This window comes from Elephas maximus, chromosome 1 (genome assembly GCF_024166365.1).
Source record: "Elephas maximus indicus isolate mEleMax1 chromosome 1, mEleMax1 primary haplotype, whole genome shotgun sequence".
In the NCBI taxonomy this organism is placed as follows: domain Eukaryota; kingdom Metazoa; phylum Chordata; class Mammalia; order Proboscidea; family Elephantidae; genus Elephas; species Elephas maximus.
The window spans coordinates 55,932,838-55,951,881 of NC_064819.1; the positions used below are offsets into that span (position 1 = coordinate 55,932,838).

The window sequence follows — 19,044 nt, forward strand, 5'->3', positions numbered from 1 at the left end:
ACAATAAAAGAAGTGTGATGACACACGTCTTTCTCATCCAGTCCCCTTTTCTCGGGTGACTGCAAACACGGGCAGCAGTGACTTGTGTACCCTTCTAGAAAATTGCAGTTAATGTGTATATACACGTGCATAATATATATGTGTGTGTTTTTATATATGCATGTATCTAATGTCTGTTTTCATATCTTGACACAAATGGAAGTGTATTATAGACATTGTTCTCCACCTTGTGTTTTTGTTTGGCTTTCTTGCCTTTTGTTTTTTTTAACATTGTATCTTGTGTAGCTTTCCAATCTTCAAATTCTTACAGGGGGTGGTCAGCTGGTCCCTCCTTCACCCCCACTAAGAGGAATTAAGAACCCTAGGTATCATATGTTAGATCACATCTTCTATTCTTTATGTTAGCCTTGTCAGCTCTGGTGTGTACAAACCTGACTCCTAGTGGTAGTCCTGAAATTATTTAATTTCTTCTGGGCTCAAATTATTTCTTGGTGCGGTGACCTTTGTGAATACCTACTGTGTGCTGGAGCTCACTCCTCTAGCACCGTTACATAGCATCTCTTGTTTATGGTTATTATTCAAACTAGAAGAATACATCTATGATACTTACTTTGGTAATCTTTTAGTTTTCTTAATTTCCGATTGGGCTTTTTGTTTTAACTTCTGACTATGGACAATTTTTAAATGGTTGCCAAATAGAGTCGTGTAACAAACCCCCATTTACCCAACATCCAGCTTAGTAATTAACAACTCATAGCTAATCTGGTTTCATTTACATCTCTGACCACTTGCCCCCACCATGTAGTTTTAACACAGACTTCCATATCGTTTCATTGAGAAGTATTTCATAATGTAAGCTCCGAAAGGTAAGAAATAGTTTTTCACAGAATCACAATACTTAATTAAACCAAATGAAAACAATTTCTTAATACTATCAAATATCCTGTTTGTTTTTAAATTTCCAGTTGTTTTCATTGTCATAAATTTTTAAGGATTTTGTTAGAATCAGGACAAGTAAGCCCCACATATTTTATAAGTTGATATGTCTTTTATGTACTTTTAATCTATAGATAATCCTTTTCAGTTCTTTTATTCTTTGCAGATTATTGGTCACCAAAACTGTGTTATTTGTCCTATGGAGTTTTTCACCATTGAAAAACTTTTTTTTAATGCTCAAATATATAAATATATTCCATTTAAAAATTGTTTTAATGGGCAGCTTTGAAGATTCCAGATGTATTTTAGATACTTTTAGATTATATTTGAACATGCTTTCCTTGCCCAAAAAATAGCTCTAATTTATGGCATTGTTGCGTAGGAGTCACTAAATGCATGTGTGTAGCTTTGGAAATACGGGATGTTCTTTGAAATAAAGTTCTCAAGAAAAAAACAAGGTCTTCACAAGAAAAGAATTAAGGCATCATCAGATAAAATTAAAGACAGCTTTGAGAAATGTCCATTCCTATGCAATAGGTAATAAATGTATTGTGTCTGCTAAATTTATCTTACGGGCTGAATTTATCTTAGGGAAAAAAAGTTGTTTATTTTTTCATTAGGATGTAGTCAACTGCTTAAAGTCTTACAGAAAGGCGTTTCAAAGCCTCTGTGATGTGAGCATAGCTGTCTTGGGTTTAAATCCTTCCATACAGATGAGATCTTGTTGAAGAGACACATGTCAGCAAGGAGGCCATTGCTTAAACCGCAACACCAGTGCTGGAGCAGGAGCCCAGAGATTTCCCGACAGATGCCTTTCTTCCTGAGCAAGTTTCCTGAACCAGTGTGAACCAGAATCGCATGTAGTCAGGCCCCAATTATGAATGGATTATCTAACAAAAGTCCAGTTTTAAATCTGTTCTTTGGAGCTCAGACCACATTTGCCCTTAGTAGTAACGTGTCACATCTGGTTTGGTTTCTGGCCTAGGCCACGTGAGGTATTTAATTTGTAGGGTACGCAGACTTCATTGTGTAAGTGGTAGTGTCAGACTCTTCCAGAGGGGCAGTGTGTTCAGTGCTACCTGGGAGCCTGTGCAGAGCACTCTAAAGTCCTTGGCCTGCTAGCCACAGGTTAGCTGTACATCTTACCTTCAGTAGCACGTGATGGGGGAAACGAGAGCTTCTGTGAGGAAGGTGATTCAGCAGCTAACGTGCCAAGCTTATGAGATGAGGGCTGAGTAGTGCTCAGGTGTCCACGGACAGAGTGGCTGGCACAGTGGTGCTAAATTGAACAGCAAGTAGCTGGGAAGGTAGTAAGTCCTGGCTGTCTCCTAGGTCTGCATTAGAAAACTGAAATACCAAGATCTTATTTACCCCAAACTGGCATTGCATTCAGCTAGAGTACTAGAAGAAATGCATTTTTCCCCTTCCAGTCTCCTGTGCCTCTAAATAATCCTCTTCTTACCCAAAAGGGACTTGGACAGCCATTGCCACCATATCTTTCCTTCTTCCTTCACATTTCTAATCTTCATCCTTTCTCTTCTCTTTCACTTCTTGGAGAATGTACATTTATTTGTACCTGTAGTAATTGGAGATGAGGACACAAGATAAGGACAGGTGATGGAGCGCCATCTTGAGTAAAGAGAGGCTATATTTGCCTTACTGCTGTATTCCACGGAGAACTGCTGATTCTGAAGACGATTACAAACGAAGACGACATTGTATAGGCAATAAGATGATTAAAAGGTATACGCATGTCAAATTAATGGGATAGTTGTGGTAAATACTACCTGTAGGATTAATACCTGCTGTTTATCTCATTGCCCCTAGAAAAGGGATATGAAAGACGGTATATAAGGGATTGAGTTGGCTAAAAAAAAAAATTCTAAATTATAGTTTGAAGTGTAAGAAAGTATGAAAGCTCAGGCAGAATTTGTTGTGTTTCTGTATTACCGGGTTGGTATCTCCACTGTCTCTCTGTTGCGTGAATGCTCTGTCCCCCGCCCCCTCCTCCAGTAGACGGTGCCTTGTTCAGTAGAACCAGGAATCTGAAAGTCAGATTGTGATTTACCCAGAACCACTGTGCAGTTAGCACAGTTCCCGATATATTCTAAGCACACAGGTATTTCCTGATGGTGGATGTGTAGAGAATGGGGCCCAGGGGAGAGATGAGATGGTTGTTCCCAAGAAGAGTACCAGGCACACAGAAGACAGGTAGATAACCAGAGTTCACTCTGCTTAGTTTCTGTATTTTTGCCCTAGGTAATAGGAATACCTTGTATCTGAGTCCTGTAATTTTTTTTTTTTTTTTTTTAAAGAAAGCCCTCTTAAACTTTATTATAGGGAAAAATAAATGTGTTATTTGCTTAGTGGGGTAGAGCAGATATCCAGCCTGGTAAGACAGAGGATATCCAGCCTGGTAAGACAGAGGAGATGGCCAGTGATTTATTGCAGTCTTTGAGATCCACCTTCCTGGGTCCTGGCTCCAAATTCTGTGTGTGTGTGCGCACGTGTGTGCGCATGCACGCTCCCATGCGTATTGAATCCATTACTGGGTTAGTAACCTGAGTTCAGTGGACTCTGGGATTACCTCTCAGAATAAGAACCCTGTCTTTGTATTCCTTTTTCTCCTCACCATAGTTACCATGGCTACCTCTTTCCATTTGTTTCATCAGAAATCATCAAACGGGAAGGGGAACCAATGTAGTCAGGCTCTGATAATAGATAGTTTATTATATGTTTAAATGGTTTTTGTTTCTTCAGACATTGAATTTTCAGCTGGACATGTATTTTGTAGTTTAGGGCTCACATTAGTAATAATCGTTAGATTTATTCTTGGTATAATACTTTATAAGAATGTATGCTTTGGCCTTCTATTTTAGAAGTATAATTTAAGTGGACATCTTTAGCCATGAAGTGCACCTTGAACTTTCTTTCTCTTCCTGAGTGTCCGCTAACATCAGCAGGTCTTTGATAAGGTGGAGGAATGCTGCTACCCCCACTGCTTCATAAAATGTTCTTCCTAGAGCTGGCGACAAGACTATCCCCTCTTCATTACTAGCATTCTATACAATTTTGAATCTTGACTGGATTAATACATGTAATTTAGAGAACATTGATTCTCAAGGTTGACCACACATTGAATTCACCAGGGAAACTTTTGAATATGCTAATTTAATTGGTATGGGGTGCAGCCTGGGGCTCAAGAACTTTAAAATTCCCCATGTGACTCTGATACGCAGCAAAGTTGGAGAGCTTCTGTTTGAGGGTATACAGAAAGGACCACCAAACGGGGGAACTGAAGAGAGGTGCCGAAGGAGTCAACCTCGGCTTAAGTCACTTCGACATGTTAACCTGGAGCCTTGGGTGGACTTCTTTGGGCTCCAAAACAGCATGAGATTTTGGGAAGAAGACATTAGGAGTTTACTTTGCTTTTTTTACTTTTAGGAAACGTGTACTCAACCATAAAAGTCAGCTGTCTAATTAAAACTTCTTATCCCCACTTCATAAATGCATGCATAGTGGCCTCACACAGTTCTCAGCTCTGTGATCAAAGCTGAGTAACTGGCTGCCCAGTGACGCCAGGTGATAGGTATAATTAGATGTGTTATTAAGGGCCAAAACCAATTTAAAAGCCTTAGGTGATTCAGTATCACGCGCTTATTGTAGCCTGTGTACGTTTCATTATTTCTGTGTTCTGTTTTGGTATCAAGATGGTTTTCTTATAGAAGAAACAATGTGCTTAGTTGATCTATAATTCTAAAAGCGTATTGGAGCTTATGTCTGTTTTCCTCTTTGAACTATTTCAAGTTTTTCTCAGTATCGCAATTGAAATATGCTTTCTGAAAAGGATAAACAGTTTGTGAACATCTAGCTATGAAAGTATAGCAAGATTAGCAATTTTACCTTTTAAATTTTATTAAAATGTATTTGTTCATAATCTTCTTTGCTATTCTGTGACTCATTGTCCTACAAGGTTAAGACATTTGTTCATGTCCATTTAAGCTTTGTCTCTAACCTACTTTACCCATAGCCACTCTAGATCTTTTTAAAACCCTTGTGCACTTTATTGGAAATTCATCATAACCTCCAGCCCCCCTCTAGATCTTTTGCATTCCCAGATATTCAGCTCCTCTCCTGTTCAACCTGTGCCCTTGGTGCCTGCATCACGTTCTTATTTCACAGTTCCTTCTGAACCACTCTTCATCATGTTTATTTAGTTTATCATAGGAACTACTACCCTCTAGCATCTTCATCTCACTGAATTCTTTGTTCTTCTAGAGAAATCCAAACCGAGACTTCCTTCTATGCTTTTTCATTTAGGTAGCCAAGCTTTTTTAGAATAAATAGCACTGCTGTGCAGATTGGAGCCACCAGAAATTCGTGGGTTTCCGCATTCACAGAGCCCTTGTTGCTGTTCAGCAGTGCCTTAACTTGTCCTCAAGATCGGTTGACTCTTCCATTCCCATCAATAACTTTTCCTAACTTTCACCAGCCTCTGAGACCCCTTACCCATTGCGATCGAGTTGATTCCGACTCATAGTGACCCTATAGGACAGGGTAGAAGTTCCCTACAGGGCTTCCAAGACTGAAATCTTTACAGAAGGAGATTGCCACATCTTTCTCCTGTGGAGTTGCGGTGGGTTCAAACCTCTGACCTTACGGTTAGCAGCCAAGAGCTCAACCATGACGATACCAGGGCTCCTTCTAAGACCCCTTACACAGCACTAAACTTCTCTTTCTTTGTAGGTAGCCGTGCCTATTACCTCAAGAGAATTGAGGCAACTGGATGTGAAATCCCTCAAACTCATCCTTCCCTTCAGCAGACTTTTCACTTAGCACACCTACCTCTTTTCCTTTCCTCTGGCTCCAGAGGACAGCCCTGGGTCTTTCCCTGTTCAAAACCACCCCTCCAACTGTACTGCTCATCTGCTTGCCATTTTTCTACTGAATCTTCCCTCTCTGTATCTCTCACTCTTATCTGTACCTTCATCTTCTCTTTATTGGTTCCTCCTTCTGGGCTGTAAACATCTTTATAAAACAAAACAACCTTCCCTTGATCCTGTCTTTCTCTCTGGCCCCCAGTTCACTCTCTCCTTTCCTGCCCACCATGTTGGATGACACTTCTGGTCTACTGTCTCCTGATTCTTCTTCCACCACTTCTCAGCCCGCTGCCTCTGGCCTCCCGGTTCCATTGCATGCCCTTTGTGAGCATCACTGTGACTGCTTAATTGCTCAATCCAGTGGAAGCTCCTCCAGCTCTTACTGATTGTGTCTTTATTGATTTGACAGTGAAATGCCATCTCTTGACTTCGGTGGCCAGGGTTCATTCTGGTTCTGATTTTTTTTAGCTGTTCATTTTTTACCTCTTTGATGAGTTTATTTTCAGAGGAACTCCTTAAAAGTTTGAGATACCTCCCATTCCACCAATGATTCTCAACCAGAGAGTAAGTGAACGCTTGTCAAACCTTTCAACACTTATGCAGTGGGGCACCGTTCCTGTCACTCCTGAATCAGTAGGTCCATCTAGAAAAGTATGACATGATGATTCTATAATATTCTGTCATATGGGGGTACCATAGTTTATGTAACCATTGAACACTTACTGTGTTCCAGGTGCAGTTGATTATGTAGGATTTTTTCTGCAGTGAAAAGCATTATGATGACTACCATTTGTTTTACCCCTTTCATAGTCTCAATGTAGATTTCCAGAAGTTGAATTACTACATCAAGGGATAGAGGTGGTTTTCAAAGATCTTGATACCCATGACCAGATTGCTTCACAGAGAAATTATATTTTTCTTCCATCAACTCCATGGTATGGTTTTAACTACTGTTAAATCCTGGACGTCTAAACCTGCCTCTCCACATTTGTTTCCAAACTGCTTTGAGTTCCTGACAGTTTCCTGCCTCTGTGCCTTTCTGACCTGCTCGCGTTTCCCTACCTGAACACCCTTCCGTTCCCTACCCTCCATGGCTGGATTGCTCTTCTTTTTCTCTTCGTATCCAGTCCCTGTAGTATTGCTTTCACAATGGCATTTCAAGACCATTCTGCCTGTGTCTGTGATGACTGCATTTCCCCCTTTTGTGTTCCCTTAGCGCCTTTGGATAACCAGGCACTTACCACATGGTATAGGAATTGCTTGTTTACTTCTTTAAGTTCCTGTCCATGGGATTGCTCATCTTCAGGTATCCTTAGTACTGACACACAGGATGTCATAAATATGTTCTGCACTCAGTGAACCAAGTGTATTGATGTTGTCACGTCTTAGAAATTATCCTGTAGTCTTTCACGTGGTCTGAAAATGGGAAATTGAGAATCAATAGCCAATGTGTTTTAAAATGTAGTTTTAGCACATTTTATGGTTTACTATTTTTATTAAATATTTCTTTTTGATATTAAAATATTCATTCATAGTAGATAATTTAATGATTGAAGAACATAAAAACCAAAAACCAAACCCACTGCTGTCGAGTTGATTGCGACTCATAGCGACCCTATAAGACAGAGTAGAACTGTCCGATAGAGTTTCCAAGGAGTGCCTGGCATATTCGAACTGCCAACCAGGGTTTCCGTTGAAGAACATATAAACGATAAAATGAAAGCTACCTGTTAATGTACTGTCCGTAGATAACCATTGACATTTTGGCCTATTTACAGGCCTGTGAGTGTATGTGTATGTTGTTGTTGCGTGCTGTCAAGTTGCTTCCAACTCATAGCGACCCTATATGACAGAGTAGAACTGCCCCATAGGGTTTCCTAGCCTGTAAACTTTACAGGAACAGATTGCCAGGTCTTTTCTCTTGCGGAGAGGCCGGGGGGTTTGAGCTGCCAACCCTTTGGTTAGTAGCCAAGTGCTTAACCACTGCACCAACGGGGCTCCTTTGTATGTGTGTCTACTCTAGCAGTTAACAGTAAGAGTAAGGGCATTTGTACTGCTGTATAATGAGGGGACGTGGGAGTTATGCTTTATTCAGTAGTATAAATAGTACAGTCACATATGGTGATTTTTTTCAATCAGATGGTATCTCTTTCAGTAAACAGAAGTGCCTTTTGCAGTCCATTAGGATCTATTTCATAAATTTTACTGCATGAGTTTCCAGTGTGTGTTTTTAGAGCTAAGTCAGTGGGGAAGAGTATCTGGATGTTAGAGCAAAAGCTACACGTATGATGCCCATCACATCAGCAATAGAGAAACGTGAGCTGATAGAATTTAGGTGAGAATAATTTAGATCTTTTACAGATTGAACAAAGTAACAGTGGATTCCAGTTTCAAATGCTTTCAGTGTACTGATATAGTTCCCCAAATGTTGGGCTAATCTATAATGTTACGGATGATACAAAGCTAGATTCTTAAGTGAGATCACCGAATACCAACTTTCAATTTGTGTGTAGGTGTTTTTGTTTTCCTCATTTTCAGAACATACCAGTGATTCTCTGTGTCACCTGCCAGGTTAGTGCCAACATTTAAATGTATAGTATCAGCACATCACTCAGGCCCCTCTTATTGTCATTATTATTGATCATGAGATGTGTAGCTGTGAGAAGCAGGGCCTACATACAAGGTTTGGTGGTGGTTCAGAGAAGAGGGTGGTAGGCTCTGAGGATGTTGGGAAAAAAAGGTTTCCTCCAGGAGGCAACAAAGAGAAGAGCTGGGCTGGGAAAAGAAAGTAGCTGCTGTGAAGTCATGGGGGACTGATAGGGCCTGTACTGATGTGTGGCTGAGGCTGAAGAGAAAAGGGGTGTGTGTGTGTGTGTGTGTGTGTGTGTGTGTGTGTGTGTGACGGGGGTAGCTGAATCACAGAGAACTTTTGTTAAGTATGGAGAGGAATTGGGCATTTATATTTACCTTCGAGTTGATAATAAAATGAGTGTTTAAAACATGCTGTCAACTATAAGCCCCTTCAGGAGAGCTAGTCTGTTTTCTTTGTACCTCTGATTCTTCTCATTGTGCTTGACAGGGTATGCGTTCAATATAATCAAAACACACAGCATTTCCTGAAGCAAATTTTAAGAGTTTAGTGGGTTGGTTCCCAAGGCTGTGGTGCACTGGATCCCAAGGTTTATGAGGACTGCCATTGAAACATTTGAGATGGCAAGGGAGGGCCCTGCTCCCTTGGTGAAAAATGGGTCAAAGAAAGCAGGAACTTACTATGAACCCTTATTTTGAAGTCGCTTTATTTTTCTAAGTGATTTGTTTTTAATTATGTATCGTCCTTCCAAGAAAACTTGTTTAAGGGCCCTAGGATTTTTTTTTTTTGCTCAGTGGTTTCAGATTACATTTCACAAATAAAGGGGCATTTTACTTATAATAATTATGGATGAATGAAAATAAAATATTTCTGCATTGTTTTCTTGTACAATGTTATTAAGGTATGTAAGGCATTATTCAGGGTTGTTAAAAATGACTTTTTCCATTGCTGGTGGATTTTGACTGAGTTTTATTTTCACACACACGCACAAAAGGCACTATTTCCAAATACCAGAAACAGTTGTTGTGAAGTGGCCTCAAGTGTACTGTGACAACACGCTTGGTATATAGTGCTTGACCAGGATTGTAGCAAAGCGTACTGAACTGGTGATGTTCCACTTTTCCTCTAAATCTTTTGTTCTTAGCCTTTATCATTAACACACAGCCAGTTTCTGCATCTTACAGGAGAAGAAAGAAAAACCTGACAAGGTGTAAATTCTTACCAGTTACAGAACGAAAGTAGAATTTGTACTGCTGGTATCCCCTCTCCTAGCCTCTTGCTCTTTTGCCCCTGGCCCCTTGGGATCTCAGGGAAGATCATGGGTCCATTCATGTGTGGCTGGGGATCTTCTCCAGGTGAAAGTCCTGTGAGTATGGTTAGTAAAAATTGAACAATCTCATCTAAGAACTCATTACAATAAGAACTCGTTTCTTTAGAGGGACGGACATGCTGTGTACGTCCATTTTGTGTCTATTTTTACTTTTCAACAAGAGTGACAGAACACCTGCTATTTCTGAGCAGGTAGTTCCTTGTGAAATTGTTGCTCCGCATGACAGTGAGGGAAGAGCACGAGGAGGGCGGGTATTCTGAGATTCTGATTCCTCATCCCACCCACCCCACCTTGAAGGCTTTATAATATGAGAGATGCCCTTGCTGGGAAGGGTTGTCCTTTGTAAAGGTGTGGTAGAAGGAACTGCTCCTTAATACCTGTGAGTTTCAAGCTGCAGCTTTACAACCCAGCAGTGGATGGTGAAGCCATCATAGTTGGCCAAGGGCCAAAGGAAGGGATGGAAAATAGAATGTAGATAAGTTTATTTCTGCATTTTGTGTGTACGTAATATATATGGACATGTGTGATGGGCTGCAATGTAAAAATATATTTCTTTCCTGAGTCATAGTGAAAAAATAGTAAGTATTGCCTTAAATATCAGCAAATCATCTTGCCTGAGCCAATTAAGAGCATATAATAAATGACTACTTTTTGTGATTTTGGAGAGTCTCTTTAATTAAAAGCAGTTCATATTTTACCAGGAGAATTCTAAAACACAGGTTAAATATGAACAGAAATTTTTATCAAAATTGACTGAAGCAGAAGCTTTTAATAATGGTTGTTACAGGCTCTCTAATTGATGATTGTATTTACCTGTGAACTGGAGCGCTGAGTGAAAGCATTTAAGTAGATGCCTATACCGTCATGTTCTAAATCAGTAGTTTAGATCTATAAACTGTTATCATCAAGAGAAAAAGGTAACTTAATGAAAAGTTTTAAAAACAAAAACTATTATTTTGTGAGTAAATATTAGACTGAAGTGGTATTTATAAGTATTTGTTATGTTAAAGTGCACACAGAAGGTGGCCAGTCACAGTGCACTAAGTAGCACCTGTTCTTTGATAAGTATTCGTTCAGTATATTGTTACAAAGTTTTTTGTTGCTTTGAGCCACAATTGATTCTATTAATAAAAAAGCGTGTTTTTTATTATCTAATGCCAAATTATGTGTGTGGGTAAACTCCCTAAAGCAGTCATTAACACTGTGAATATATATATTACATATGCATATATATTATTTATGATTCTTAAGTTTGGACAAACTGCTGGCATAGAAAAAATAGTGCTTTGATAATAATAAAGCTTTTTTTATGTTTCACAAGGACTTTATACTTAAATTACATGATTTATTTACAGTTTAAATATCTGCAGTCCTTTGTGTATTCTACAAAAAAAGTGACCCTTGGCCTTTTGTTATTTATATTAATATAGATTGTATTCAGTATTTGATATTTGTCTCTTTGAAGTAAAATTACTGCTGACGGCAGGGTCCGGTGGCTGCATTACCATTTTATTGTTCAGGACTATTTTCAATTTCATTCATCATTTCCTGAGAAATAACTACAGTTTGCAAAGAAGAAAATTGCATTACTTCCAAAGGTTGCCGCTGCTTCTCCCACATCTTATTTCGCATCTGATGGTTAACAGGCAGCAAATAGAACATTTCTGTGGGGGCTGCATTTGCCAGGCCTAACATTAGCTATCCTTGGCAGTTGCTGAGACGTGGCGTCTAAGATTTCAAACTAGGTTGTTTCCTTTGTACCGCGGCTCCCACTCTGCTTGGTTTGGCAGGTCGTCTGGATCAATATGCCACTGAAGGACGTTTGATCGGCAAATTGATAGTTCTCTGAATTTCTAGCTTTGATGGCACAGCTGATGGGGAAGTAGGCAGATAGACCAGAGCCTGAGGGCCCTGACGTGCCTTTTATTGATTTGGCACAGGATGTCGTGTTGGAGGTCCCATTTTCCATGGCCTGTAATGGTAGATGTAGCATTGCAGACAGTTGCTGCAGCTGATGGCATGTGCCACAATGCAAAGGCTGATCCTCTCTATGGCTGAAGTGACAGTGTATTGAAAACACTTCTATCCAAATTCTGTTTTTGTGGAATACGTAAAATGTTATATAATTATCGTACTGTATTCAGTTCAAAAAAAAAATTTTTTTTTTTTTTTAATTCAGTTCAATACAAAATAGTACCCTGGGAATTTTGCAGCTTTTCCCATTATAATAAGCACGTAGATTAATGTATTAAATTCGGAATTAGTTGCTGTCTTAGTCATCAATTACGTGTTTCCTTTTAAGATTCTAGTTAAATTTTACCAAAGCAGAACGTGCATATTTATAAAATCCAGGTGCGCTGAAAGCCTAAGATTATAGAACAGGAGTCTTGGGGTCCACACTTGCCCCCCTCCCCCATCGGCTCCTGAGCAGCACTTTCAACACTTGTTAGTTGTTGCTGCTGGGCTGCACCTTCGTATTTCAGCACTGTGCGTGTGTGGCAGTCCTGCGTTTATTACTTCCGTATACCAAAAACCAAACGCAACCTGTTGCTGTCGAGTCGATTCTGACTCAGAGCGACTCTATAGCACAGAGTAGAACCGCCCCATAGAGTTTCCAAGGAGCGCCTGGTGTATTTGAACTGCCTGTACCCTTTTGGTTAGCAGCTGTAGACTTAACCACTATACCGTCAGGGCTTCCAATCACCCGGGTTATAGTAGCTCTTTAATTCAGTGTTGTGCCCTCATGCTTCACAGACTGTTATCATGCTATTGCTCAGGTCATCATTTCCTTTCGTTTTGCATCCTTTGTTTTCTTTCTGTCGTGTTTGTCTTAGTTCTTAGGCCATCTTTGAACTTCACTTAGTTTTGTTGTTTACAAGCTAATAGCCATTTGTTTTAACTCTATAGTAGAATCCCTTCTGGGCACTTGATATGTCTTCATAAAGAAAGTATTATTTTAAGATACTTTCATCAGTCAACTAAATGTTTTTTGGCTATTTAAAATGTACTGATTATTTGTATTATGGAAACCTTAAATATTTGAAGTCCTGTGACTAATGATTATAAAGATAATTTTAAAAGGATATATATCATTAACAGTTCACACACATTTGTTTCATAAATAATTCATTCAAAATATTTTTTGCTATGTGTCAAACACTGCACATAAGTAGTCTATTTGCTTTAATATGTTCTTATTTGTCTATAGTGAAATGATTTATAAAATTTCCTTTGTTTTTCTTAGACAAAATTGAAGAAGCACAGAAAGAACTGAATGGGGCAGAAGTTTCAAAAAAAGGTAAACTAAAATCAACCCCAATTAATTCCTGCAGAAATCTTGATACACATACGTTATTAATTAGAGCGTTACTAAACCAGTCAGTATCACCATATCACAAAATTAAAAATCACCTTAAACGAATTGATATTTAAACAGTTGTGGACTTTGCTTTATGAAATGTTTTAACTATGTATCACATTTTTTAAATTGCTTCCCACATATTTATATATTGCTAGTAGGAGTATGAAAGATTGCTGCAGTTCTCTTAAGAGCCATGTTTGTAGTACCATCCGGTAACAGTAAAAGCTCCATGTAAAGAATACAAATGGGTTTGGGTTCACGTGTGTGTGTCCATATGTGTATGTATGTGGTACGGTATTTTTGCAGTGACAAAAACCTGAAAACAACTAAAACAACCTGAATACCAACCAGTAGGAGAAAAGTTGGACAAATTATACTACGTTCATATTTTGGAATATTATGCAGCTACAAAAAAAAAAAAAAAAACTTAATTCTGTATCAAGTTATTATTAATTGGCAAAAATGAAATTGCAGCATAGCTTATAAAATATCCTTTTTGTTGTTGTTAAATAACAAAGCCACACACACCACACATACATGTATAAATTTATATGGGTTTGGACAAAGTTTGAAAGAATTTATACACAAATGTGTTTGCAGTGCTGGGAGAAGGATGAGGTTGAGATAGTTACCTTTTTCTCATGTCTTTATGCTGTTTCACTGGCTAAAATGGATGTGTTTGTATTAAAAATAAATACTTTAAAGGAAAAGAATGGTTTTCATCATAGAAAGCATATTGATTATTTTTCCAGGTGATATAAAAAAAGCATTAGATGTATAACAGCACATAAGGGCAGGAAAGATAGCGAGTCTGATAGTGTTCTAACACTTTGTGTTAACGAGTAAAATTAATTTTCCTTTTAATTCTGTGAGAAAATAGTTAAAGTTTTCTTTATGGCATTTATCTTTATCATTTCTTTTTCAATGTTACATCTTCTAATTACAGTGCAAAGTTTTGGCAGAGTAATTGAACCAAGTAGGATTCTGATTGAAAGGTATACATACCAAAGACCTGTGGCCGTCGAGTCGATTCCAACTCATACTGACCCTATAGGACAGAGTAGAACTGCCCCATAGTATATCCAAGGAGCACCTGGTGGATTCGAACTGCCGACCTTTTGGTTAGTAGCTGCAGCACTTAACCACTGTGCCGCCAGGGTTTCCGAAGGTATATATACATATCTTTTTATGAAAGGAACTGATTTCTTGCTATCCATGTTCTTCATTCCCTGGACCTGCCTGTGAAGACTCCAGGGTCCTTTGGGGTTGGTCTAAATAGCTATGCTGTGGTATACAGCTCCTCTAAAGTGTCTTCCTTCCCCCCGCCCATGAGAACTCTGCAAGATCTATTTTACACGTGACCCTTTAATGATACTCTTGTAGAAAAGCAAAGTTGAGAGAGAAGGAGAAAATGAGAGAGAGAGAGTAGAGGAGTTTCCGCAGACATGTTTCCCTTTGGAAGGTTGTCTGAAGATCCCTACCCCAGGTTGCTGTAGGCATAAAGCATCTCAGACACTCAGGCTGTAGGAGGCCTGACTTTGTAAACTTCATTTGTCATCGTCAGCCTTTTTCAGAACTAGTAATGGTTTAGAGCTGCTTCAGGTAGCAAAATAAAATTGTGTTTGTCTTCCTTTTCCTTCTTTCTTACCTCTATGGAAAAGAGTTTAAAGAACAGTGAATTAAATGCCTGATACGAAAGAGGAAATGAAACAAAGGTTCTAGAAAAAGAAATTGGATAATGAGGTTGAGAATAATTGAGTGGGCTACATTTGGCAGGCTGCACTTATTGAAGACTGAGGATGAATACCAAGTAAGCATTCTTCTGTGCAGTTACTGCTCAGAATTACTACTTGCTTTTCATTTTTACACCCAAATTCTGGGCAAATTAAAAAGAAAGTAGTTCCCTTCTCAAATACGGTAAGGAATAATATCAGTTCCTTTCTAAAACATGAGATAAAATCTTTGACTAATAGAGGTGTTGCGATTTCTCACATCTTTTCTTGCTGAGTTGTGTGTTTTATTAAAAGAAATTCATTTCTTCCTTCCAGGAGTATACTTCCTTTCAAGATACAGAGTCATTTGTTGTTTTTATTGGTTACCATGAGTCATATATGAGAGATTACTCTTTCACTTTTTTGCCTGACCTGCTTTTGGTTTTTCCCCCATGAAAATTTGACCAAACCTGGCTTTTTTTCTATTGTGCTAAAGGTTCAAAGACTTTGTCTACACTGAGATTCTGTGGTCCTTAACTTATTTTAGGTTCTTTCTACTCCCTCTGTCCTGTTTCTTTTTTTTTTTTTTAATTATTAGGACAAGTAACTAATTTATTTTCAGAAACATCTAGCATAATGGCAGGCTCTTTAAAAAAAAATACTGCTCATTGATGGATTAAAAAAGACATCTTTCCTGTTTTCTGACATTTTAAGGAACAGTTAATCTGTTTAGCGTTAATATAAAAAAAATAAACCAATGCTGTCGAGCCGCTTCCGACTCATAGCGACCCTATAGGTGTTAACATAAAAAAAAAAACATAGAGGCATAAAAATTGACTTTTCCCATCAGACCAATAGCATAAAGAAGTGCATTAAATTATGTTAATTTTCATATTCTTTCTCTCTGCTTATGAATTACAATCAGATAACTTTAATTTGATTTATTTTGATTTTAATCAATTCAGGGATAAATACAGCATGCAGCATTTGCAGAATTTTCTTTAACGTCATTGTCTTAACATGCATTGTGTTTGACACTGTTTCTGACATTATTGAAAAAAAAAGTAAATAAAATTAATCATCACTGTCACAGGTATCGTATAAACTGGGCAGAAATAAATAGATCAGTTAATGAGAACTTTTGCAGACTCTCTTGAATAAGCTTTAATTTTAATGTTTAACATTTTTATTATATAATATTTGACATATTATTAATATATATAACAGATTATGAAGCATAAGAATTACGTGATAATCTTTGATTGCAACACCCAATTCAAGAGCTAGAACATTTCCAATACTGTTTTATCTACCCAAATGCTGGCCTCTATTTCATCCCAGTACCTCCTCCACCGAGGTATTGCCCTTGATTTTGCGTTCTTCATTGCATTGCTTAAAAAAATAATTATATAAGTGTTTATCTTCAAATAATATACTTCTTTGTTTTGCCTGATTTTGAGCTTTAAAAAATGAGTTATGTTATTGTCTTCTGCAGCTTTTTTTACTCAGCGTTATCTTTTTTTTTTTTTTAATTGAACTTTAGATGAAGGTTACAGGACAAACTAATTTCTCATCAAACAGTACAATGTGTACGACGTTGGTTAGCAACCCCAAGACATGTCAGCACTCTCCCTTCTTAACTCTGGGTTCTCTGTTACCAGCTTTCCTGTTCCCTCCTACTTTCCAGTCCCCAGCCACAGGGCTGGTGCGACCCTTTAGTCTTACTTTGTTCCATGGGTCTGTTCAGTCTTTGGCTGAAGGGTGAACCTCAGGAATGGCCTCATTACTGAGCTGAAAGCGTGTCTGGGGTTCATACTCTCAGGGTTTCTACAGTGTTTGTCAGGCCAGGAAGTCGTCTGGTCTTTCTTTTTCAGTTAACATTTTGTCTTACATTTTTCTCCAGCTGTGCCCAGGACCATCTACTGTGATCCCTGTCAGAGCAGTCAGTGGTGTTAGCTGGGCACCCTCTTGTTGTACTGGAATCAGCCTGGTGGAGGCCGTGGTAGATGTGGTCCATTAGTCCTTTGGACTAATCTTTCCCTTGTGTCTTTAGTTTTCTTCATTCTTCCTTGCTCTGGAAGGGTTGAGACCAGTGGAGTGTCCTAGACGGCCGTTCACAGGGTTTTAAGACCCCAGACACTACTCACCAAAGTAGAATGTAGAACATTTTCTTTGTAAATTCTGTTACGCCAGTTGAGCTAGATGTTTCCTGAGACTATGATCCCACAGCCCTCAGCCCAGCAGTTCGGTCCCTCAGGGAGTTTGGATGTGTCCATGGAGCTACCATGGCCCTGCCTTGTATAGGCTGTGCTGGCTTCCCAAGTATTGTGTACTGTCTTACCCTTCACGATAGTTACTCCTTATCTACTGTCTATTAAGTGTTTTTCCATCCCCACCCCTCCCCACTCTCTTAACCATCAAAGATTGTTTCTTTTTGTATGTAAACCTTTTCATGAGTTTTTACAGTAGTCTCATACAATGTTTGTCCTTTTGTGGTTGACATATTCCACTGAGCATAATGTCCTTCAGATGTATCCACGTTATACTTCACAGATTCATCATTGTGTAGCATTGTGCAATACTCCATTGTGTGTATGTACCACAGTTTGTATATTCATCTGTTGATGGGCGCATGTAGGTTGTTTCCATCTTTTTGCTATCGTGAATAATGCTTCGGTGAACATGGGTGTACATATATCTTTTCATGTGATGACTTTTATTTCTCTAGGATGTATTCCTAGGAGTGGGATTGCTGGATCATATGGTATTTCTATTTCTAGCTTTCTAAGGAAGTACCATATCATTTTCCCAAATGGTTGTATTATTTGGCATTCCCACCAGCAGTGCGTAAGAGTTCTGATCTCCCCGCAGCCTCTCCAAAATTTGTTATTTTCTGTTTTATTGATTTGTGCCATCAGTGCTGGGGTGAGATAGTATCTCATTGTGATTTTGATTTGCATTTCTCCGATGGCTAGAGATCATGAGCATTTCCTCATGTGTCTGTTTGCTGCTTGAATGTCTTCTTTGGTGAAGTGTCTGTTCATATCCTTTGTCCAATTTTTAATTGGTTTATTCGTCTTTTTCGTTGTAGAGGTGTTGTATTTTCTTATAGATTTTAGAGATTAGACCTTTGTCTGATTTGTAATAGTGAAAAATTTTTTCCCAGTCTGTAGGTTCTCTTTATACTTTTCTGGTGAAGTCTTTTGATGAGCATTAGTGTTTAATTTTTAGAAGATCCTGGTTATCTAGCTTATCTTCTGGAGCTTGTGTATTGTTGGTTGTGATTTGTATCCTGTTAATGCAGTGTCTCTAGCATTGATCGTACTTGTTATTCTATGAACATCATAGTTTTTGGCTTTATATTTAGGTCTTTGAGTTAGTTTTTGTGTATGGTGTGAGGTATGGGTACTGTTTTATCTTTTTTGCAGATGGACATCCAGTTTTGCCAACACCATTTGTTAAAAAGACTGTCTTTTCCCCATTTGATGGACTTTGGGCCCTTGTTGAAGATCAGGTGACCACAGGTGGATGGATTTATATCTGGGTTCTCAAGTCTGTTCCATTGGTCAATGTATCTGTTGTTGTACCAGTACCAGGCTGTTTTGACTACTGTAGCTGTATAGTAAGTTCTGAGGTCAGGTGGTGCGAGTCTTCCTACTTTTTTCTTCTTCAGTAGTGCTTTACTTATCTGGGGCCTGTTCTCTTTCCATATAAAGTTAATGATAAGTTTTTCCATCTCTTTAAAGAATGTTGTTGGTATTTGGATTGGTGTTGCATTGTATTTGTAAATGCCTTTGGTAGAATTGTCATTTTCACAATGTTGTATTTCCCTGTCCGTGAGCATAGTATGTATTTCCATTTATGTAGATCTCTTTTGGTTTCTTGCAGTAGTGCTTTGTAGTTTTCTTTGTATAGGTCTTTTACATCCCTGGTTGGATTTATTCCCAATTATTTTATTTTTTTAGGGGCTATTATAAATGGTATTGTTTTTCTGATTTCCTTTTCATCATTCTCTTTATTGGTGTATAGGAATCCAACTGGTATTTGTATGTTTATCTTGTATCTTGCTATTCTCCTGAATCTTTCTATTAGTTCCAGTAGTTTTCTTGTGGAGTCTTTTCGATTTCCTTAGTATCGTATCATTTGCAAATACGGAGAGTTTAACTTCTTCATTACCAATCTGGATGCCCTTTATTTCTGTTTCTTGCCTTATTGGTCTAGCAAAGACTTCCAAT

The 19,044-nt window shown here is 38.5% G+C and overlaps 1 protein-coding gene across 6 annotated transcripts in view; it reads left to right on the forward strand.

The window, feature by feature from the left end:
* The window catches only part of HIVEP1 (HIVEP zinc finger 1), a 179,665-nt gene that overhangs the window by 71,023 nt on the left and 89,598 nt on the right, over positions 1-19,044 (forward strand). For all 6 annotated transcript variants that reach the window (XM_049883809.1, XM_049883844.1, XM_049883816.1 and 3 more), the window contains one exon: positions 12,981-13,034. In XM_049883809.1, coding sequence (XP_049739766.1) covers positions 12,981-13,034 — 54 coding nt within the window. The remainder of the gene's footprint in view (positions 1-12,980; positions 13,035-19,044) is intronic.